Source organism: Strix uralensis, chromosome 3 (genome assembly GCF_047716275.1).
Source record: "Strix uralensis isolate ZFMK-TIS-50842 chromosome 3, bStrUra1, whole genome shotgun sequence".
Classification (NCBI taxonomy): domain Eukaryota; kingdom Metazoa; phylum Chordata; class Aves; order Strigiformes; family Strigidae; genus Strix; species Strix uralensis.
The window spans coordinates 112,992,880-113,018,152 of NC_133974.1; the positions used below are offsets into that span (position 1 = coordinate 112,992,880).

General features: G+C 36.4%; 1 protein-coding gene across 26 annotated transcripts in view; it reads right to left on the reverse strand.

Annotated features, from left to right (window-relative positions):
* Positions 1 to 25,273, reverse strand: part of NRXN1 (neurexin 1) — a 735,374-nt gene that overhangs the window by 379,908 nt on the left and 330,193 nt on the right. For all 26 annotated transcript variants that reach the window (XM_074863962.1, XM_074863985.1, XM_074863984.1 and 23 more), the window contains 3 exons: positions 8,047 to 8,169; positions 2,506 to 2,887; positions 1,779 to 1,969 (listed from right to left, as the gene is read on the reverse strand). In XM_074863962.1, the coding sequence (XP_074720063.1) occupies positions 1,779 to 1,969; positions 2,506 to 2,887; positions 8,047 to 8,169 (696 nt within the window). The remainder of the gene's footprint in view (positions 1 to 1,778; positions 1,970 to 2,505; positions 2,888 to 8,046; positions 8,170 to 25,273) is intronic.

Genomic DNA, 25,273 nt, shown 5'->3' on the forward strand with positions numbered 1-25,273 from the left:
AAGCAAAGTAGAATTTTCAAAGTGAAGAAAACAAAGAAATGTTGGATTTTATAGGTTATGTTCGCTGATGAGCTTTCTCTGTGAACGCACTATGCAGTGCATTTAGTGAAATAACAGTGCCCTCTAGTGCCTTCATCACGCACATTGTTCAAACTTTTTTTTCTTTAATAAAGCGACATACCTCAACACCACATTCAGTTTGAAAACGATGTTGAATAAAATGACTGCGTTCACTTAGTTATCACTTCTTAACAGGATTATTTTTCCTACTCATGACTAATTAATATACTGAGAAAAAAAAGCAGATTAAATACATATACATACCTACACATATGCATAAGTAGTACTTATTATTGCAAAAAATGTGAAAGAATAAGGTGGATGCTTTCACTACAGTATCAGAAATAACGCTGAAATATTACATTGTCTCAATAAACATTGACCATGTTTACAAGAATGCAAAAATGAGAAATAACATGAAACAAATTTCAAATACAAATTTGAGAATGGAGCGTGAGCCACATCCAAAAAGCTTTAATTTATAACCCAAGCATTTCTGATAAAGAATCTCTTACTGAAGGTTACGATATATCAAGACACAGTTTTCACAGTCTTTCTTACAATCTTAATAGCACTTTCAAGTGAAGCAAACATGTAAAATATCACAAAATCCAGAATAATTACTAAGGTCAGCTCATTATCTGTGACTCAGAGGTAGTTAAAAGAAAATCCAGCAAGGAATAAGTTCTTGATGGAATATTAATATCTACTTTGAACATCAGGGCTTTTGAAATATTAAGTTTTCTTTGACTGTTATGAAATTTTGGTTTTCCTAATAAGAATTTTTATAAAGAATGTTAAAATACACGATACTTTTTCACATGACCAGAACATATTTTCTTATGTCTGATCAGGTAGGCAGTATTTAAAAAGTATACCTATGCATCCTTTCAAAAAGATATTTTCCTCTGATGCAAATTAGCTTTACAGAAGCCCATCCTTACAATTGATTACTATTACCTATTTTAAAATATACATATATGTCAGTTTGGTTTATAAAAATGGATCTTAAGAATCTAGCTGGACCTATAAAACATAGTTTTAGATTTATAAAGCAAAGTTATCCCACCCTGCAACTGAAATTACAACACATTAGATACTTAGGTGGGTATGTTTATAGTTCTATACATCTGGCAACTTGCATTTATAACTGATTCACTGGAGGACTTACTTACGAGGTATTTTATGATATCAAAATACTGCATTGCATTTATTTTCCCAACAAAAGGTAGGTTTTATGTGGAATACTGAACAGTGGGGGACAGGTCAAAATGTTCCCCAATTCTCTAACATAGCTCATCAGTTCTGCAAAGCCTTTGTAGTCATACTGTAAAACTTGGGCTGTGGTTTCTGCACACCACTTACATAACTTCTGCTCATGTGAAAATCAAGCTTTTTTCATAGACATTTTAGAGCTCCTTCAGTCCTCCAATTATCTTTCGGTATGTATGGGCTGCTCTGTGTTCTTACCATTTCCTACTTCTTTCCTGTGGCATTTTCACACATTTAAAGTTGTACTTAACTGTGCAGATCTACTACTAAACTGGCATTGTCAGGCTAACATAAAGAAGATGTCATCTCTTGTGATCATATTATTATAAAATAAAACATTTCATATGGTATTACAAAATTATACTGTACTTTACGTACATGATTTATTCAGTTTATCATTCTGTAATGATCCTCACTGTAGGTTATACAGGAATTACTGTACTTACTTTTGAGATCTAAATTTCTGGCTCCTGCCGTGCTCTGTGTTGTGATTTTATTGTCAATCTTTACAGTGTGGAGATTGTTGGTATCCCTTGATATCATCACATTATGCCACTGGTTGTCATTCAGAGGTTTATTAGAACTTCCTTTGATGAGATTTGCACCATTTCCCAAGTCAAATACATAGTGTAAATACCTGGGAAAAGAGAAAAAATTGGAAAAGTTTCCTTTTTCTTTACATAGCAGGGGGGCACTAATTAATATGTCTAATATTTCCTATTTCCTTGTACTCCTCAGTAGTGCTAGTAAAACCAAAGAAACAATGAATGCCAGATGGGGAAACAACCTTAATTCAGAGAAATCACCATTTTTGTTTAGATGAGCTGAGATGCAGTCCCAAGTTTCTGGAGAGTAACGAGCATTCCATGTACCAACACATACATGCATACATACGCAGAGAGAGAACAAGAGGAAGGCTACAAACTAGTACTTCTTTGTGGTAAACACTATAGAAGTTATACCTATTATTTATTTTCATATTTTTCAGGCATCTAGCTTCATCTGAAAGAAAGAGTCACAATAAAGCATATGAAGTTTAACATGAAGAAACATTCATCAATCATATATGTCCAGTCAGATAAAGATTTGTACCCTAAACTTTCCCTTGTATTTCTCCTGTATATGTACATTTTGAATAGACTGCTTTTTTTCATTATGCTGATCCATACATACCCTTTTACTAATTCAACCACAATGAAATCATTTCCATCGCCACTGTTATAAAGTATCAATCCATCCAGAGAGGTTGTTTTGAACTGGAAAAAAAGGTGCATAGATGTATATGCTTGTAGCGTGGCCAATGCAACATAACTTGCTTTTGTTTTAAAGGTTACAGGGTCTGCTATGATGTTCCTGAACCCAAATCTTGCATTTAGCTCACAATAATCGATGTCTCCATTTTTACATAAGTCAATGTATGCCATGCCATTAAATGTAAGACTCTGTAGATGCCCAATGAAATTAGAAGGCACAGAAGACAGGTAGCGCCGTTCTGTTATTATTCCTGTTTCTATATTGTGGAATTCCAGCCGTGTGTGGTCACCAGCCATTTGACCTTTAAATAATAACAAGAAAACACACATTAGCATCTGAAATGGGAGGTCAAAAAGCACATCATGTGATTAAGCATCTGCATCAATTTCACACTTTTCAGAATGTGCAAGGCCAATTCTTGGCTCCAAAAAGGATTCTTCTAAATTGATCCAAAATACTGGTAAACATCTGGGAGGCCTTCAACTGAGTTCACTATGTTTGGATAAGGCCAACAAGCAAGATTTCTAAACTGAAACACAATACCACAGTACATCAAACGGCCAACAAAATCCCTCACTTTGGTTACACTTAACCAGACACATGGTTTTATTATATGCAAGTGCAATTAATTAACACGACATGAAGATCACAAAGGCAAATCTCAGAGCTAAAACTACAACACTAGCATTTCATGGAAGAAGGACATAACACTTTGGGGGATATTACTCCACATGTTTTGCTTAAAAGTGCATGATTTGGCAAGAGAGGGGAAGGATTCCTGTTTAAGCTGTCTTAGGTATATTAACGCCAGCTCTGTTGCAAAATCCTGTGCTGCAAGGGTGGACAGAGCCTTCTTTGAAAGCAACTAGCTTCGTACCATGGGGATAAACCATGGGAGAAAGGGGCAGAGCCTAAGCGATGGATGAAGCGGAAAGCATGCAGCAAGGGTGTATGCCAGTGTCTTGTAATCCTGAAAATATCAAGGGACTCGTTTACATCAGAAAGGTGGCCAAAACCAAGCCTCACAGATACCTTTGAGTCTTTCTTTGTCATGCAAGGACTCCTGCACAGCAGAAAGCCCAAAATTTGCTGACTGTATAGCTAATCTGAAGGAAAAGATCAGGGTACACTGAGTACCAGTGAGTTAAGTTTTTAAGCTAGTTATTAAATACCTTACCCAGCACATCAAAATTGTGTCCACTGAAGAGTTCCCTTTTTTAACAAAGCTTAGATTTCTTTTCCATGCTTATTTTAAAGAAGTAGGACAGTACTATCACAAGGCTGATTCATGGTCACGTTGTGTGGGTATGATGACAAAACAGCTTTTTATTACTAATCAATTTTATGCACCTTTTGCAAACCATGGCCTAGATTTCCCCGTTCCTTAGCTGTTTCATGTCTCTCATGGAGTACAAAGAAGGTGAACAGCAGACCTAGTCAAGCTGGAGTAAATACTGGCATAAAACTGCTCTGTAATACAAGTTCCCACAGTTGCAGTGCAAACCTGTGGGCAGGCTGAGTCCCCTCTGTCCTTCCCTGAACATGCTATTCCAAGAGGAGAGCGTGAGCTCTGACCCAGGCCGGACATATTTAGCAGAGGTGCAGAAAACCCTGAGGCAGACTTAAACAGCTGTACCTCCACAGGTTTTATAAGCAAGTGTTTGTGTACATGTGTGTGATCAGGGAAAAGATAAGGGCTTTGCCCAGGGAGATGGATTCACAAACAGGTTAAGTCACAGCACTGACATACAAATACAAGCATCAGTGAAGCTACAGTGAAAATAGGTCTGCAAGCTTTTACACCATTCAGACCACACACACACCAAAATTGCTCTAATAATTTATGATAAATATTTACAAGCAGTTTACTTAGCTTCAGGATGCATTCTACATAAGAAATAACTTTACTGATGTCATTGAACATCATTGGCATCTGGGATTTGCAGTCATACGGCTGAGCACTGCTAGAGGCACCTTAATCCCCAAGGACAGTCTTCCCGATATGCTTGTTTCTAAACATCAGTTCTGAAGATACTACTTCCCCTGATGTATTAAGCAAAGGTGAGTTCTTCCTTGCAGTAATGAGTCAGGAAGCTGACTTGAAAAATGCCAAATCTGTAACTTTCTGCAAGGCCAAGAGCTATATATTGGATCACATCCAGGGAGCTGAAGATCATGTTTTAGAGAGGAACATTGTGTATTCCCGTCTTGTATCACTTCAGATGGCATTGCATAAATGTCATGGCAAAAATCCACTAGGCTTTGGCCTGTAGCACAGTATCCTCTCTATATTCACTACCTTAAATGTATTTCTTCCTTAAGCGTAGTAATGAAGTTCCAGAATCTGGGCTCATATCCCAAATATCCCTCCAACATTTCAGTTGTACAAATACGCTAACAGGACTTGAGACTTCACATAATGCTCCACAGTATTTGCAACTACAGCAACGAAGAAAAAGAGACTGCAGTTTGTGCTTACAAGGTTGGGTTTCGTTTTGTTGGTTTTTAACTCGTCAGGTTGATGCACAAAATGCATTACTTGTTGCAGTGCTATAGGACATCATACAAAAGGCCAAGTGAACTTCTGTTCATAACCATAAGCTAGCTATCCTTTCCATTATCCAACTGTAGTGACCTCCTTCAGTGTACTTTTATTTTCTATAAATTTCCAGAAAAAGTGCATCAGGGCTGCAAGCATCTAAACTCTTCTATGAGTAAAATTTTCAAAACCACCTGTATGACTTCCAGTGAAAGCTAGTAATGATTCTGAAAGATATTATTTATCCACGAATTATGCATTTGTCAAAGATAACTAAGCTCAATCCATGGATGAATAGGTGATATTTTATAACCTGTAAAAAATGGAAAGTCAGGGTGAATTATTTAATAGCTTCCAGCTTAAGCTTTCTGGATCTATCAGGTTTTTTTTCATATATGATACAATCAAAAAAGGAAAATGCAGTGTGTGGTGCGGGAAGCTGGAATTTTTGGGAGGAAGTCCGTTTTTTCCTCATGCTCCCTATAAGATTATTATAATCTTTCACATGAATAACTACCAGGTCATATTTTAACCATATTTCTGATTGTTGGGACATCTGAAGAAAGAGTTCTAAGCAGTTTAAAGCAGTTACCATCAAAAGCATTCCAATCTGATACGGCAACTCTTCCACCAGCCCTTTAGAAACTTCAAAGGTACTACACATTAAACTGCACTGTGTACATTTGAAACATAAGCTCATAAAGGCTTTGGCAACACACTGTGTTGCAAAAAAAACCCAACCAACAGTCACAGCGCTATGTGGCAATAAAGATTTTTCCATGTAGAAAATGTAATATTCCTCCAACTAATAGAAGATTTCCCATGTTATCAGACTTTTAAGTTCCCTCTAGCTCCTTCTCTCATGCCAGTTCCCTCCTCATTGATGGAATAGGCCACAGATTGGCCACACAGCTTCCTGCAGGAAGTTTGGGAAGACTTTTTCCCTCCAAAATATTGGGATGACTTTCTCTCCTTGGATGAGGATCATCCAAGAATTATTCAAATGTAGGCAACTTCAGGCTTGAAGAACTGAGAGGGATTTCAAGTCAAGTGGCCAGCTTCTGATACACGTACTGGCATGTGGAAAGAATACAAGTGTTGCATCAGAAAGTTGGACCCACAGGCAGAACTTTGGCCTGATCAGAAGACAACTGAAAAGACTCACTGGCTTTAACAGGTAGAATAGAATAGAATAGAATAGAATAGAATAGAATAGAATAGAATAGAATAGAATAGAATAGAATAGAATAGAATAGAATAGAATAGAATAGAATAGAATAGAATAGAATAGAATAGAATAGAATAGAATAGGACTATTTCAATTGGAAGGGACCTACAACGACCACCTAGTCCAACTACCTGATCACTGCAGGTCTGATCAAAAGTTAAAGCATGTTATTAAAAGCATTAGACAAATACCTCTTAAACACTGACAGGCTTGGGGCATCGACCACCTCTCTAGGAAGCCCGTTCCAGTGCCTCAGCTATATGCCCAGACCACGATATTTGATCATAACCACAATTATCCACAATGGAGAATGATTACAAGAACTTACAAGTCCTACAGTCTTTACATATTACTATCACCTGATAGAAACCTCCTGCTTTCATCTTAATCCTTCATATATATTTTGAACTTTTCTGAAACTGTGCTGAGCAGCTGGGATTGAACCCAATGGTGAAAACAGTATTTCTTGGGGGTTTTGTAACCTGTAGTATTTGTAAATAAGAAATCTGCCATGAGAAGCCCAGGAAATATAGTGTCTAGAACCAAATGCACATTTTATTCAGATCTAAACCGCTTCCTCTAACTAGGAAACGTCCCCAAAGTAGCATTATTATTTGAGTTGCAGTTGAAGAAGTTAGATGATGATATTTTTCAGTGTCGTTCCTCCAATACTATATATTTGTCTTCACAAAGAAAGTTTAGGTTTAGGCCATCTACTTTCTTGTCCAAATGACCCAAAGCATCATTGCAGACTAAATTTTTGCTTCACCTCTGGAAAATCTATTGATAATTTCTGATGCTAGAAAATGTGTTCTTGCAACCATATGAATACATAGCAATTTTTTTTTTTCTACCAGTGACATGGTCTTCAGTGTTCTGCTGAGGTGAAAAGGGACTACTAAAGAAGGTGCTTTCCTTTTAAAAACCCATTAAAATTGTTACCACTTTAACAAAGCTTAAAACCAATGACAAAAGCTATTTAATACTACACAAAAAAAAAAAAAGGAAAATACTGTATAGCTAACATAAATTTAAACACATTGTATTGTGCAAGTAATCAGGGCCAGAAGCCAGGTCTGTTGCTATTAACAACACATATGTAAGCCTATCTTTAACAGAACAAAATCAAAGTCTTCTCTATTATCATTTCTGATAATATATACATAGGAATATATTTCTAACATCTGCTTGCATTCATGTCATGTTTTTTCTCCCATCCCAACTGCTATTTTAGTATTTGAGAAAAACCCGTTGCCTAACATTTAATTATTGAGGACAGCTGATGCAAGATTTAAAACGCAACAGAATACCCTTCAAACGTTTATGAAATTCTCTCTTACAGCAACGTCTTAGAGTTTAACCTTAGTATAAATTTCGTGTGTTGCCAAAAGCATTTTACTTGCCTTCTCATTAGTGATGTACCAAATGACTTCTCTTCAATTACTGTATAAAAATGTTAATTTAAGTCAGCATGAAGGTTTTCATTCATTCCAACAGTAATGTTAGAGTAACATTAATATCAAGTGTAATAGCGCACTTGTAGTACCAGTATTTCAAGATGCATAACATGGATTTTGGATCTTACCCAGGAAAATAAAAAAGCATCTGTTGCTTTCAGATAAAGGCATTTTACTTCTGTCATTTTTTGTTTTGTGTTTCCCCCCAGTAACACAGAGTCACAACGCCACACTACCTGTCATGGCCTGCTGGTCATCCACCATTAACTTTAAACTTTTTCCTCGTCGAACCACACGCACTGTGTGCCACTCATTATCATTGAGGTTATAGCCAGCAAAAAGGGTTTCTGGACCTTTGCCTGTAGGATATGCCAAACAGTCATTATGCAATCTTTAAATCAGTTTACATGTGAACCTCACAGAGAAAGAGAGAGAGAGAGAGACAGAGAGACTGGCTGGGCAAATGTTAAAACTCACCAAAAGTCACATCAAGCATGAAAATTACAAAGTATAAGCAAACCTCAAAATATAGAGCTACTACGTTAAAACACTTCTACTGTATATTTAACAATATAAATGTATTGTATATGCACATTTAATGAACCAGGTTGTCATAAATAGGCACAGTCAAGATAGATTCAGTTATGCACTTTCCAGTCATATACAAGCCTTTAAGAAATGGGATTACTGCAGCCAGAACAACTTCAGCATGTGTTTAAAAGACTGGATTTTTGTTCCTTTATTAAAAACAGTTTGGGGGAAAAGGTACAAGTGGTAAATGTGTGTTCAGGTGTGTTATATTCTCCTTAATCTATGTTAGCTTCTCAGCATTTGTTTGTTTATTAGGACTTCTCAGAAGATCATCTATTACCTTATCATCCAGGTGACTCGTTAATATTCAGATCCAGTACTTTCTGATGTTAGTGGACCTTCAAACAATACTTTCCTTTTTCATATAACGGACAATTTTTTTAGTAATCTGCTATTTTTTTAAGCAGTACAACAAACACTTTTGAAGCAAACAGAATTCTATGCATAGCACAGTGTACTTGCAATAAATGAAGTATTCACAAATCCAGGAAACAGGATCTCCTTTAATACCTAGGAAAAAATTTCTCAGAAGAAAATTATTATGAAAATTGTCCCTTGTACTCTTGACCAAGAAGAGAAAGAGAGAAAAATCCTGACTAATTGATATGAGCTGGTGATTGACCAAGTGCTGAACTGATCAATAAAAACTTCTGTGCTCAAACCTGAGTTATTGGACCTATGTAGTGACTCTCCAAAAGGTAAAGCTAACCTGCAATTAACAAATTACATTCTTGCAAAACAGAGAACTCCCTGGACAGTTTTTCAGTTCCTGTGGCAGAATAAAGGCTGCTGATAACTAAGAGAGACGTATAATAAAGTAATATTTGACACAAAAACATTAGGGTTATTCTGAGTCAGACCATTACCTCCACTACATCCTTCCAGGTGACTATATCCCACGTGTCAGCCTTTTAAAAGAGATATTTGCCACTGGCTCTGAAACTCTCCCACATTTCTTTTCGGATTCTCTTCCACCCAGTGCAGGCTGTGATGGATGAGGTCTGTTAATAAATGGGTACTATATGACATTTTCTAAAATCAAGGCCTCTCTGACTTCAGGACTGCACAGAGGGAAAAAGACACTAATAGCTTGATGTAGCTTTTCAGCATGTTGGACAGTTTTCATCTCACACTTTTTCCATTTTCTATCAGCATTTTTTCAATTGCTGCTGGTTTATTGCCCTGCTTTTATATGCAGTCTTTGCTATTTTGAGCATGTCAAGGGATCTCCAGGAATAAAAATACTAGCTACAGCAAAGGCCGTGAGATTCTGGTAACATCATGTCGCTTTCTCTATGCCTCTCTATTGACACTAGGCTAGGAAAGGTGTGCAAACCCAGCAGAAAGAGATGTATATGCACTCACTGGTGTCAACTACCTGAATTGTTCTGTTCTTTACATGTTTACTTTCTTTGACAAGAGAAAGACCAGTTTTGCATAATGCTTAAGTGAATAATGCTCTCTTTGAATATGGTGATATAGTGGCAGTGAATAATGCTCTTCAAGTAATTTCTATTATTCTATATTCTCTTGGGTGCTTAAATGGAAGCAATTTCTAACTAGATTTGCAACTCATGGGATGGATTTACAAAAAATGCTTAAACGACATGAGTAGCAATAGTAGTAGGAGTCAACATGCCTACTTAGAAATACATCACTTTCTATTATTTTAAACATTAGCCCTTCTTCATTTGTTAGTCCGTCTTTATTTTTTTTTAATTTTTTAAGTAGTTGAACTACTTATTCTCCCTTATCTCACAACAGATCTCTAAAAGACCTTAAAGCATAGGCAATTTTAATTTGCTGTCAGATTAACAACCCTCTGCAGTGTCCCATTCTTGTATAGGTGCCACAGTGTATATAGTTATCAAATCCAACTTGGCTGCTCACATTTATACAGGCAATATGTCTTGTCTTTTAATGGTTAGGGACTTATAAACTCTTCCTGTTGTAAAAATAAATGTATGTTTTCCTATGTATCAGTCTACTTCCTTTGCAAGAGTACTTCAAGTAAAAAAATCAGGTCAGAACTACCTATAAGGTGCCTTTGTTTGCAGTGCATGCAGTCCAAACTGGATTAAGGGGAAGTATGGTGAAAGAGCTATGAAAAGGATGAACCTGGGTATAACACACTATGGGAACAATGCATTTAAAGCAGTCCTGGCCTTGTAGAAACTAGCTACCTTGCATGGTAAAGAGGTTTTTCTTACCTAAAGCTGATCTCTAACAGAGAAAAGGGGGTTTTACTTTGTCATAGAGAGTGCAAGGAACTACAAAATAGCAAGACCCAGTGTTCAGGTATTGTGGATGTACCTGTCACATCATGTTGCATCTCTGCAAAGTAGCACACTTTTCCATGGCAGCTGGAGGGGTGGATGAGAAAGGACAGATGCCCACCATTCCTGTAGAGAACGTAGCGCTTGGGCTGCTTCCTGGCCAAGAACATGCTTTTGCACATAAAAATAGTAAATGTGCTTGTGAGCAAAAAAATTTCTAAATGCTTAAACACAAAAACATGTAGGAATCCCTTGATACCACACAAGTACAAGGACTGCAGAAGAAAACTTAACATATCTTGTTAAACGGCATTGGCCAACCTCAAACATAGTTTATATTAGTACTTTCCTCACTGACTTTCAAATATATTAACCTGAAATTAATTTAAACATCCTATTATTGAGATCATACCAGTTCAGACTCTTCTTCTGTCCTGATTTATAGTGCTCTAGTTTATAGTGAATCTACTATAAATCTAAATCTACTAAATCATTAGCTTTCCAGTCTTATTCTGAGTTTACACTGATCTGATTTCACTTCATTTAAATCACACCAGCAGAAAGTGCTGTTGTATTCAAATAAGAATTGGCATATTGGCAGGGTTGGTTTGGTTGGGTTTTTGTTTGTTTGTTTGGGTTGTTTTTTTTTTGGGGGGGGGGGGGGAGGGGAGGGGAAGGGGCTGGACTTTTTTTTACCCTCTTTTCTTTAAAAACATTAAATATCACCCATGAGAAGAAAAGCAAGAATCCTAATTAAAAACCAACCAAACAAAAAGGATTATTTTCTGTTTTTTCTGGACTGATACTACTCTTCAAACCTTATGTCCTTCTTCTACTATTTCTCATGCTGTCCTCCTCCTAGAACTCATTTGTCTCTTTCTAGACAGGACAGTTAATTTGTTTCACGTACCCACCACTCACCCACTTTCTGAGATACTGATTCTCTCAGATACTAATACCTTAATCATAAACCTTTCCTTTCAGAGACACGTTGTAAACTGCAAAAATCCACTAAGTATCTCCTCTTGCTTAAGTATGAAATTTATTATCAATATCTATGCTCAACTTTTGTCCTATTTTAAAGGCTTAAATAACTACTAGGTTTTATGCATCCCTAGAGTGAATGGATAGCACCAAATAAAAAAGTATAGGCATTTTTATGGCTCCCACAATTTGCTCATAGTCCATCATGTCAGTAAAATCTGCACATCCATTTAAAAGCAGATAATTGCTTGTACAACCATCTTTTTACATGGAAAAATACAGACTGTGCAGCCAGTCGACAGAGTTACAACTCTTGATGATGGAATTCATTATGAACTAGGACATAAAAATGTAAAGCCCCAAACACTGTAAGTTATAGCTTTACTTAGGCACCTAAAGTTGAGCTTACATTGTTTTCAGCACCTCAGCTAGAACTTACTGCCTTTGGTCCTTTATAAAGTTAAAGGAAAAAAGTACAAATTTCCAAAAAGAAAAAAATCTCACTTTGTGAGATTATGTGCTGAATATTCTAAGTGTTCTCTGGAGATTCCTATTCTCTTTACTATCTCGTGAGGAGCCTGTTCAGCCTAATTCAAGTGCCGAAAATTTGCTGAATTCAGATGGGCCTGTTAATTGATGGTAACATGCATACTTACTTTTTCTATTGATGGTAACACGCTTACTTACTTTTTCTCTTATAGATATCTATCCTGTTGTACTTAAATTGGGAGATCCAACTTAAAATGGGAGAACCAGCTATTTGAACAGAACTTCAAAAAACCCAAACTGATTACTTTGAAACAAGATTTTAGCTTTTGGCATTGTACCAAAACACATTAAAAACTAGTTGCCTCAACCAAACACAGGAATTATTACTGGCTCTTACAATGCCATCCACCACCACCAAGGGGTGTACCAAAATGCCACCCAAACTTGCTTGAAGCATTCAATTCTGTGATCAAAAGTAGGTATCAAAAATGAAGTATCAAAAGAAAGACAAACTAAATAAAGACTAGCGAGGGAGACTGGATGGTTCAGTGAACACTATACTAACATATGGAACCCAAGTTAGTTACAGGCAAATCACTACTATTTATTGGTCAGTATAAGAAATGTCAGTGGTTTCGGTTTAGTTTGCTAAGAGATAACTATGCATATTACAGCAATCAATATCAGGTGGCATTTCCCATTTGAACTTTGAGAGAAAGTGAACAAAGGACAAAACCCCAAGGATCATTCCAGTTAATAGAAAATATTATTTTCAAGTCAGGGATGCCAGGATTTCAGAGGGAGTCTTACAGCTAAAATAATATATACACAGCAAACTGAATTAGAAAGTAAAGACAGCTGAGTGGCTCTGAGAGACCCCTAGAAGTGTTATTGTAAATACCTGATGCAGAACCAGAGAACTCTGTGCCATTTATCCTGCTTTCCAGGGTAAATCTAACATGCCTGTATTCTAGGCTTCTGTTCCAGCAAGCAGCCAGTCTCACAGCCACTGTACAAGCCTTACACACCAGTCTGCAGTATAAAAAGTTCAGAAAAGATTCCTCCAGAACTAGATGCAGAAACACAAGACAAATAGGGGAAGGCATCTTAATCTTCATTATCCTTTCTATGGTGGTTGGCTGCAGAAACAATTCTGGTCTTCCAAATCACTCACTTGCAAACTTGAATTTAGAAAGTCAATTATTATAGTGAATTAACTGTATTTTAAATGACTGCATCTCCATCATCCTGAAATTCCCTGACTAGGCATGTTTCTTACTAATAGAAAAACTCAGTTGCCTTTTAAAGATCAGCAATGTGTATCAGTTTATCATTTAAGGCTAACTGATAAATTAACTTGAGAAAGTCTTATTGCAGGTCAAAGAAATTTTATCAACCGTATTTTCTTCTTAAGAAACTCATACAGAAAATTCCACAAAGAACAGCACATTCACTGAATTGTATCAAGCAAAACATCAATCTGCACTGCTTGATCAAAATGTTCCAGCCCACAATAGCTTTATACTAGGCAAAATTGCTTTTGCCAGTTTGGGTAAAGTATTGGCAGTTTAGGGTATTTTTATTACTTTTTAAAACAAAACCTGACATTTCAAAAATTAAAATGAAAAAGATTAGAGTTGCTAATATCATCCATTAGCCTTCATTTCAGCTGTAGACTAGATTTGCTCATATTATTTTGATTAACGGAAATATAATACTAAATATTTCTGTACATGCACTCATACAGAAATTCAGAAAGCTAAACAAGGTGCTTTTGAAAATTCTGCTGGCTTTCCTCTATGTGAGCAAACTACAAACAGACTGCATTTAATATTGAACTAGTTCACTAGAAAGGAAAACCAGCATACATAGTGAATGACTGCAAAAGAAAAATCCATAGAAGGATATAAAAAATAACCAATCCAAGACTCAAGCACCGTATCCAGGTCTGAGGACACAAAGTTTTCTATAGTAATTTGCCTGTTTCATTCCCCTCTTTTCTGTGAATTTGCCTTCCCTGACCATGGTCTGAGCTGCTCAGTATTTCCCTTCTCCCAGCATTGTCTACCTTTTGACTTAAGCACGTTATTTAAGTTGGGGTATGATAGTGCACATACTAATGCATTAATTTCTTTAAAGCTGTGAGATATTAGCTGTTGGTGACATGGAAGTATCTAAATAGAGTCAGTGGATCAAGGTGGAAGGGCAGAACATAGACAGATCTATTGGACTAAATTAAATCTTGGTGTCTGCCAAGAAAGATGCTGATGATAAAATACTGTCTTGTGAAAGCCTGTTCTCTACGAAAAGAATGAGGACCATTACTGAATTTCACCAAGACGGAGAAAGAAAAAAACATCAGAAAGTAGTAAACTTCTGAGTTGCAAGTCTTGGCCTCTAGAGTTTCCTGCCACATCAAAGTATATGTAGAACACATACACATGCTCTCAAAATTCAAAATTGTGCTTTGTTGCTTAATAATTGGGTCTATATTAAGTTGAACCATATTTCTTGAAAAAATGGTTTTGAAATTGCAATTACAATGATACATGAACTCAGAGTACATGAGAGGATAAAACTGATTTTCTTACTGCATTATGAAATGTCTAGCCCAGCTCAGAGACATTTCTCAACACATTACTCAAAACATTTATTGTTAGGAATCAGCTGCATTTTAATTTAGTTTTGCAAGTCATATATCTAAGCAAGTGAAACACAAACAGCCCTAAGGACATGTAGTTTTCCTTCTTGGAAATAATGAAGGAAAAGTATCTTTTAAAAGCTAAAACCAGAAGTCAGCTAGATCTCTGTAGTTTTAATAAGAGCGCAGCTTCTCTTTTGTACTGCTCTCTAAGGATCATGACTATCAGAAAATGTGCTAAAGGTACTAAAGGTTTTATGAACCTACCCCAAGGCCCTGAACTAAAGCATAGCAAAGTCAATGAGCTTGAAACATACGGTTGTTGCTTTGTCAGCTCACTGCTGAACATTTTCAGCCAAATTTTCAGAAATTATGTTGAACTTGACAATTGACTTTGCTGAGGTAAAGGTGAGCATGAACTTTCAATACATGGCAATTCTAAGCTAATTTAAAGCAAGCTTCAGTGCAAGATTATTCGCTTTGTATTTCCTGCAGGTAAAAAAAATAGCACTTGCAAAGATTGTGCAGCATTATGAACACACTGTAAGGTCAGATCCTGCTTTGAATCAAGCTAAGTGCACCCAAATCCTAGGACTGTGAATTGCTATTTGGCAGATTTACTTCCACAAACTACTTGCACAACTTTTTAGTGAATCAATTTGTTTTTACCTTACGTTTGACATGGCTGCTATAATGAAAAACTCCAAGAATTTTAAGCTGAATTTAAGCATTTTGTTTTAAGTAAGGTGCACTTAACACAAACACTTTCAAGAGAATGTCTTCGACTTCATTCTACCTAGGCTACTGCAGTACATTAGGAAAGCAGCTATTTCACAAGCCTGCTATCCCATTTTCTGAGCCAGCTCCCCAGTTACCAGAACAGTCCTGTAGCCGAGCCTGAGAAAAGATCACAGAAGGATGACAGTAAGGGAAGCCAGCTGGAAAGTCTGGCCACCAAGGGGAGGAGGGACTTGAACCTGGACTGAGTCACTGCAACAACTCACCTAGACACACAGTGACACTGACTAATACAGGGAAAAAAATAATCAGTTTGGCTTGATAACTGAAATCAGTTTGTTTTTTAAAGATAATCCACTATAAGCTAGTGTATTGTGGTGGTGCAATTCTACCCCCTCCCCTCCCCACTCTCTACTTGCTGTGCTACTTGATGCTTGGTGTGATGACAATCCTCTTCTGGGTCATACCAACCTGGGGAGGTAAAGACTACTAATGGTCAGGAACCAGAGTGTTAAGGTGTCCCTTTGACAAATCTGGCTCCCGCTCTCCTTTGAAGTGGTTATAACAGTCCATCACCTCCTGACAGCTTGATACATCTGTACCCAGGATGCGGTTGAAGGAAAACAATAGCAGAACTGCACGTATATCAAGTTCTTGGCCTGTGCAACTGGTGGAAAACACCAGAATATTTCATCAGTCGAGCTGGGCCAGAGGGGAAAAGTACCTGATGAAAGTCTTGGACCCTATAAATTGCGACCCCATGTGAGACCCTCTGAGCTCTCCTGGATCGCAGCGGGCCTGTGACCAGCACCTCCCCTGAGCTGGGACTCCTCTCAGGCATCAACTCCTCGGGTACTGTCTGCTGTCAGAGTCAACGGGAGGCCAGGGCGAAGTTGACCTGCTCAAGTCTCAATTATTGCCCATTGAGAAATGCCAATGCATTGTGGGTATTTACTCCAAACTCAAGAAAAGGGAAATTTTAACTTTGAGCTAGTTTCTCTTTCACCCACTCTCTCTCTACTTGGGAATGTGTTTGGGCATACACAGTTATTTTCACTAGTGTGGGTACATACTTATTTTACTGGATCTAAGTATTTTTACCTATATGTTTTGTGTTTGTGAATATGTATGCATGTATATATTGATTTAAAGTACCATATAGTAAGCTAGAGTGAATCTTGTCATCTTTGAATCTGTAAAGTCACTATTTTAATTATAACATTTTTTGAATTATTTTGTAAATCTTTAAATTGGTTAATGATTAAGTGCTGCTAATCATCAATAAATCTTGATTTGCTGCTAAAACCATTACCGTGTTAATACTTTCATCCATGACTTGTATTGCACAAGGAAGAATAAAATGGGAAATTTTAATTCATTTGCAGTACTAAAATTTTCCCACACGGAATGTTTGTATTAGAGAGCTTTCTTATATTGAAAGTTGGTTTTAATGAAAAATTCCTTTTAACTCCTAACAAAAACTTTGTAAAACTGGTAAAGAATGCATAATTCACCTGGAGTTATTAGTGTTTGCTTTTTTTCCTCCTATAATGGGAATAAGATTGAAAATCATAAGAACTGACTTGGCAACTCCTGTGTAAAATAGTGCCAAGTCTAACATGAAACCCCACTTCTAAGCAATACTGGAATTTAATTTTTTAAAAGTAAATATTCATTGTTTTGATATGACTTTAATGGCAGATAAGATTTCTAATATTCATGAATTCTGTGTGAATTCAGTTGATTTGTGAGATGTGGGCTTAAACTAAGTGGGAAAAAAGCGATCCTAAGATGAGTTCAAGTTCATTTTCTGCTTTCCCAAGAAGAGTTAGATTTTTACCTCAGCAGACTCGTTATTCTTGACTTGACTACCCAAACCAAAAGCCCCAAACCCTACAAAACACAAAGGCAGAAACACATACATTCCCTGTCCTGGATTTCTAGAAACAGTGAGAACATTCCTCTGAGCTTTCAAAGAAATGGAGAGAGATGCACCTGGCAATCTCCTTTTCCTTAGACATCATCTCTACAAGTTACTAATTCAAATACAGTACTTCAGCTTCCAGAAGAACTTTGCTGTCTCCTTTGAACCTGAGAGATCTGGAGGAATTGTGACTTGGAAGAAGGATTTCACCATGAGGCAGCTATCTAAATAACTTTGATAACCTGTATCTTAATTGCTGATCTGCAAATTGTTGTCATTCAGCTAATAAATATCAAACAGACTGAGCTACACAGCTGCTACTGTGAACAGATATAGCGGATCTCCAAGTGTACCCTGATGGTGCAGACACACTTTATAAGTCTGAAGAACCTGTGTAACTGTTTCCTACTGCTGTCTGCCCTCTTTCTTTCCACTTAAACCCAGTGAAGGAAAAATAACCTAAGTTACTGTGATTTTTGCAGAAAAAGTTGGTACACACTTGATTTTTTTTTTTTTTTTCTGAGACAATTGGAATATTTGTTGTACTTTGGTTAGATTATAACTGACAACTGGAAAGAAGCAGAAGCAGCTTTGATCACACATTAGCCTTTCTGACTTTGATATTGACTGTGCCCATTTATATCAAACCATGGCTGTCAAAACTCTGAAGTACATTTTAAAAAATATAAGCACAACTTAAGTATGCTGCTCCATAATTTACCTTTTTATAAAATCATTATATTTAGGCAAAAATGAACATAACAGAAAAAAACACTTAAATATTTCATTTTACCCTTATATCTTGCACATTGTGCTTAAGAATAAGCAGATTGGTAACCAGTTGGCACAGAAAGGAAAAGAATTTGGACTGTGACTTTATTTTAAGAATAAGCTCCTCTTAATTTACAGGTGTCTTCATCCCAAGGCACAGCTACTATAAAACAGTAACAACTAAATCTAACACTCATATCCTTTCTTTTTTTTTTTTTTTAAAATGAAAATGCTCAATTATAACATTTTGCCTAGTTAAGGGTAAAGAGAATAATGTTTAAAGGTTTGTGATTGTTGATTATTATTTAAATGTTTTAAAATATTTTTATACTCATCATGGATTGAAAAGCACAATTTCTTGACACTGCTTATTCTTGGACGCTTCTATGTAGACAGGAGTCAAGCAAGGAGAACTAAAATAGACTTTTCAGATTATTTTCAGAAATGACAAGTAGATGAATACAAAGGGTGGTCCCCATTTTATAAACAGCCTCTGCTGACTTTGATGTGTGTGGGATTTGTCTCTGATTTTTTCTGACATACAATAGACAACATAAAGCCTATGCTTATTTTCCTGTATATTCCTAAACTATTTCACAAAATACTTGCGGAACCACACCTTTTCTGATTTGTATTTCTTCATCACTATGTCATGTCATGTCATTCTTGCTCCAAGTTTGTACTTACAAAATTTGTCACTATAGTGTAATAGTTCATGATTTGTTTTAGACCTTTTCAGCTTCTGAAGAGTCACCAGTTCAGCTGCACCAGGTTTCATCCAGAATTTAAGATTCCTGATGTTCTCTATGATAAGGGCCGTAGGGCAGGGCACTTCGCATATTAACAGTAGCAGGGTCATATAAAGTGAACACGTATTTTAAGATTTCAATGCTCTAGTACTATTTAAAAAGGGTAAGCAATACACATTAAGAGTTGTTTGAATCTTCCTTATAAATAAAAGTTCTTTTAAAGGAAAAACACCCTGAATTTTTCAGATTAACATCGTAAATAACATTGTAAATATTCTTTAAAGGTTTCCTTCACTTTTGAATTAGGTCTGATATTCCTTACCTGCAAGAAACCAATCTGAATACTAATTATCAGGGAACCTATAAAAATGGCATTTTTTTCAGACATACCTTTACAGGGCTCCTGAGCCTAAAATAAGCTTTTAAAATTGACTACATACTTATTCCAATAAAGATTTTCTTGGGAAAAAAAGTACTCAACTGTCTTAGATACCATGTATGTTTGAGACAGTTTGCATTTTGTTAAAGGTAAACTTTCAGCAAATCTTCCAGCTTCTTCATGTGATTTCTTACCCAAAAGACCGATGTGTGTTTGTTTCCTGCAAACAAGGCATTTTTCTGCATTCTGCATCAAACTTTTCCTACCACATTTCAGCTGCTTCTAAACCTATTACTTTCCCAGACATATATTTATGGTGGCTAAACGAAACTGAAGTGAACTGTGACATCCACAATAGTGAGTTTTCATTGTTCACTTGCAACTTTTTGAGAATTTCATTTTGCAATTATGGCTGTTCAAGCATTTGCATGCTAACAATATGTACAGTCAAGCACCTTTTGCTATCTGTTATTTCCAGGCTGTTGCAAGCTCTGTCTCTTGCATATCTGTATAAAACTATACCAGCATGACTTTCAACACTGAGTAGATGGAATTGATTTCAACACTGAGAGAATCTCTCAGATGCTCCTTTGCCATTTGTTATCTCTTAAGGACTGTGCTTAGCGTCAGTGAATGACAATTTTTGTTCTTGAAAAAAACAAGTAAGCTTCTTGACAGAAGTTCTTACTCGCACTTTCTTAAGGTGCACTCTGGATCTTGGTTTATGTAATTTTAGGAAATCAAGAATCCACATTGTAGTCTTTTCTAGCTAGTGAGGCTCCTATTCATAAGCTGATTAGCTTGTCAACTGACTTTCTAAGCACCTTCTATAACCTGCAAAACGTTAGCTGGAGATGCAAGAACACTCCCCTGAGAGTCCATGGTGTGCATTGTTCCCTCCTAGGAAACAGTATACTCACTTGCTTTCAAGCTGCTGAAATGTTACATAGCAAAAGCTGCACAGACAATTCAAAGCATAGCGGTAACCACACACAAATTCAACAGGTAATTTTCACTTATGCTCAACAACTGTAGTGCTTAAATTTTGGTAAAACTAGAGTTCCTTAGACGGTAATAAGCATACTATCTATGCTTGTTTTTCTTCATTTCTGATTCAATTTCCACAAGTCACATGTAAACAGTTCATGGCATGTGAAAGATGGAACTGTTGACTTACCTATTTGTTCTTTCTTTTCCAGACAGATTTTACCATTAGCGAGAAAAGACTGAATGTGCAGAAATGGAGAGGAACTTTTAACTAATTAAATGTTATTTCTATATACATGTGCTTCACTCCTTGGAGGAAAATCTCACAGAATATAAAATGAATGAGAAATAATAGCAAAGAATTAGTATAAGCTACATTAACCACAGCTCCCTCTTTTCTTTAATAGCTTTTACTCATTCCATGTCTTGTTCTTCATCTTGTGTCTTGTGGCTTCAAGACTGCCTAGACAAATAACTGCTGAAGAATTCTTTGCACAATTCCCAAAGGGGTCTGCATCTCGGAAAGCCAACTTTATCTTGATGTCTCAACTCAACAGAATAATATTTCCTTTGAAGTGACTTGTCTGATGAATTGAGGCCTAGAAATCAGCTGGAAGGGAGTGTAAGTTAACCTCCTGGCAAGTCATCCAAAAAAGAAATGTGCTTGGATGAAAATTTTAACAACTACCTGAATATATTTCATTAAAGTCATTGTCAAGAAGACATAATAAGGAAGCAATTATGTGGTTCCAATAATAAGCTACTGAGTGCTTAAAATGTTATGATAGATGTTTCATGCATTTTAATACACCCAAATGCAAAATGTGCTAGATACAGAGTGCTTTTAATATAAGAAACTGCTCATCAGTGACATGCATTGAGTAGATGTTTTTAACACTATCAGGTCTTCAAAAAAAGCACACTGAAAAATTAATAACTGTTCTTATAACATTAATGGACAATAATATTGTAGCTAAGTGCTTGCTAGACTTCTTCATCAAGATTGAACTTACGAAATGATGACTTGCTGCTGAGAAGTGAAGCAATGATAAAATAGTCCACCTTTTCTAAACAGTCATACAGCTAAAACTAATACACACTTACACAATATTTTCTGCAGACACAATAAAGGAGGGGATATCAAAATGCCACAGACGGCTCAGAAACCAGGTTCTGTGAACTTGTATTTATGCAAATAGGCAGAGAAGCCTACTTCTGCATTAGAGCACTACATATGGAAAAGACAAAGACTCCACGTCCATGTACTCTTCACTACTGTCTATAATCTGATCCCACTGATCTTAATGCTTAAGGAGTAAGATGATTGCTTACCAGGGATTTATTACAGAATTCCAACAGTACAAATGTATAAATGTATCAAAATAATTTTAATTTAAGCAAAATTTTAGTTTGGTACCCCTCTTCTCTCCCCTAATTTTTTTCTTTCTTTCTTTGATTGAAGAAGAGGTAGTCAAACTTTCCCTAAGCAGCTTGGTTCTCCTAATCACACCAAACTGAGAAATAGGATCTGATCTGACTCTCACAGAAGCTGGTTGAACTTTTTTTATAATGTAGAAGTGTTCTATTCATAATACCTATTAATATAAAAGGGACAGAAAGAATTCGCCTCAACAGGTTAGACCTAATGTTAGTGAGAACCAGACATCCCATTCAAATTTCACTCTCTACGATTCTCTATTTCCCCACTCCCTTATCTCTTACCCATGTATATCCATTTTGTTAAAAAAACCCCAAACACTCATCATAGGAATTCTTTACAATCATATATTAGGACAGAGTATGTGATGTGTTGATCAGAAAAGCAGTATGTAGCTGCAGAGAGATAGCAATTTGTTTGGTTTTCCTTGAAAAGTTCTGGAGATAAGCACAGCAACATTGATTCAGTAAGGCATCGTATTCAGAAAAAGTCCAATGCATCTTCTTAACATACTGTAATCCTTTCTGACCTATTGATGATTTTAGATTTGGAAAAAAACCTAAGTTTCTATCACCTGAAAAAAAAACCCTCTTCAAACTGTAATCCTATAATATAAAGACTGTAGTATTTCTCCACAGAATTTTCATTTATAAGTACTTCAAAATGTTTTCCACAAAAGTATTAACAAATAAGCATCACAACAGCATTATTTCTTAGAAACAGTCTTAAGAAACAAATGAGGAATAATGTGAAAAGCAAATAGAAGTATTTATACATGAACTCTGATGGTATTTCCAATCCAATTATAAATTTAGAAGCATTATCAACTGAGCAGTGCTGAGTTAGTTATTTTTTCTTACTACTGAATATTAATGATTATTCTACTTTTAAGTAGCTACAGACCTTACCAGAAAACTCTTGGTACTAAGTCAAAACTTACTCTCAACGCTTCTTACATATGAAATAGCCAAATTAATTAATGGTTTATTTGACTGATTTTGTCAGTTAACTAAGAATGAAGTTTTTGAGAATTTATTGACATATTGACTTGTGTAATCTGCTGCCATCTGTGTGGTAATACTCTAATTTTCAGAGAATCTGATTACAAAATTTAGAATGAACCCAGCTGATGTTAGATTTACATATTACTTTCACTAGCAATTTCCTGTTTGCTCTGAATAGAGGGTATAAACTAGTGATAAAATTATTAGGAAAAGCTGCAAAATAAGAGGGAAAATGATCCATAAGACAAAAGCTGGTGTACTGAATTTTACACCTGAGTTCTATATCGTCTTGCATTCTGCCTTTGATGATGACCAGCAATTGATGTTTAGAGAGGAAAGGAACAATATTAAGCGGCTTTCCCCTAACTATTTCCTGCCAGCTTCTAGCAGCTAGCAGTCACAGACTTTCTGAGCAAAGGCTGCATCTAGATCATCAGTTTTAATAGCAATGACAAACTTTTGTTCCATTAAACAAAATCTGTTTGGGAACATGAGGGTGGCCTTGGCAGGTAAGACCAGAAGTCCAGCTAGCCCAACACTGTGTTTTCAACAGCCGTTAGCAGGGCCACAGTACAGGAATTACTACTCTACACTGTCACAGCTTCCAGTGGCTAACATATCAGGGACTACTGGGGCTACAGAAACTGCCTTATCACAAAAAGTCCTTGAAGTATGTCAGTTTCATACTACCTACTAACTTCTTGATGCTTCTTATGGCTGTATAATCATACCTTTATAAAAATATACTCGTATTTTCTCAGGTATTTTTTTAGCTCCTCCACGTAGGAAAGCCAATCCGTACTTGGAATCCTCCCTGTTGTAGTGCACTGTCGTGTTCCTATTTAAGTTCATGAGGAACAGGAACTAAAAACACATTCAGCAGTCAAGATGTGGATAAACAATGACTGCACAACAGCAGAATGCTGTTTTCTGTTCTGGTCTTACTTCCTTTCCCCATAGCTACTAGCACCCTTTGGGATTTCTGGTCACTTCTGAGCACTGAACTGTTTTACAAGAGCTGTTTACGACGACTGCACAATTTCTTCAGCTCAGTGCTAACAGACTCCATTGCTGCGCTTGCATAATTAAGGTTGCTCTTTCTAGTATAAATCACTTTGTAGATATTGATATTTAATTCCACGTACCATCTTACTATCCAGTCATTCAGCATTTTGAAACCCTTCAGAAAACCCTCATGTGCAGCATTTCATTTGATTTTCGTAAATAAATCTCATTGCATCTGCGAATACTCTATCTCAGTGTTCCTCCTCTCAATAATTTATATGTCAGTAGAGATTCCTCTGAGACCAGTTGGTAGCAGAGCTTTATTATGAAATGACTGCCATTGCAGCCCAGTTCACTAATATGAATAACGTTACATTAGCTTTTATATATTATTCTCCAGAAGAAAATACTGTTCAGTTGTTTTCCTGCTACTGATTAGAACAGCACTCTTCAAAATCCCCACAAGATTAGACTGTAACATCCACTTTCTGTCATGAAAAAAATTGTGAGGATAATTTAAATCACCAATCTTGAAATGTGATTAAGTCATCTTGCTTCTCAAAAGCTAAATGAGAAAAACATAAAAGTAAAATAAGAGAAATCTGGGACCTGCTATACATGAAAAACTTTGTGCTGCTTCTTCCCATTAAAATAGTAGAAAGGCCTAATCTTCTACTTCTGAAAAGTCCTTTTATGAAAGTTTTAATAGAACCAATATGAGCTAGACACACACAACTCCCTTGCATATAAATCAGGATTTATTAATTCAAGACAATCTATTGTTATAGATCTAGCACATCCGGGAGGCTGCTTTGTCCCTCTTGGTAAAATGAGAGGTTACATGCTTGCAGCAATCTTTGCTTTCTTATCCTCCAAGAGTCCTCTTATCATATTTAGTATTTTGGAGGATCTTCTGCTCTCCACTCCCCTTTAAGAGTTCAGGCTGAAGATTCAGAGGGAACAACTTCAGTCAACTCCAGACCATGGCCCTGGGCTCTGCTGGTAATACCCTGGCAGTATAACAATTCTCAGAGCCAGCTGACATATAACCACGCTGTGGCCCAGACTCATATAGCCCTACATATACACTAAATTGAATGCTATCTGTACCTGACCTTGTAAAATTGAACTTACACTGAAATATCACAGCTGAGAAGTCTACTACTTTTCAGCAATCTTAAAGAAGTTCCTGAAAACATTTATGTGGTAGTGCTAAAAAAAGCAAGTCTTTATCTGAACGTCAACCTAATGATTTTTTCACCACCTTTTAGGGCAACTATCCTTATTACGTAAATTTTCAAATTCACTTAATCATATGTTTAAGCTTTTACTGTTGCCTTTTTCAGTGTGTTTGACTATTGCAGAGCACACCACTGTCCCTTGAGAATGCCACAGATATACTACTATCATATATTTGATTACTGAGGCGTCCATTCAATCGGTTATATCTTTAAAGTACCATAAGTAGAATGTGGGACTTAAAAAGA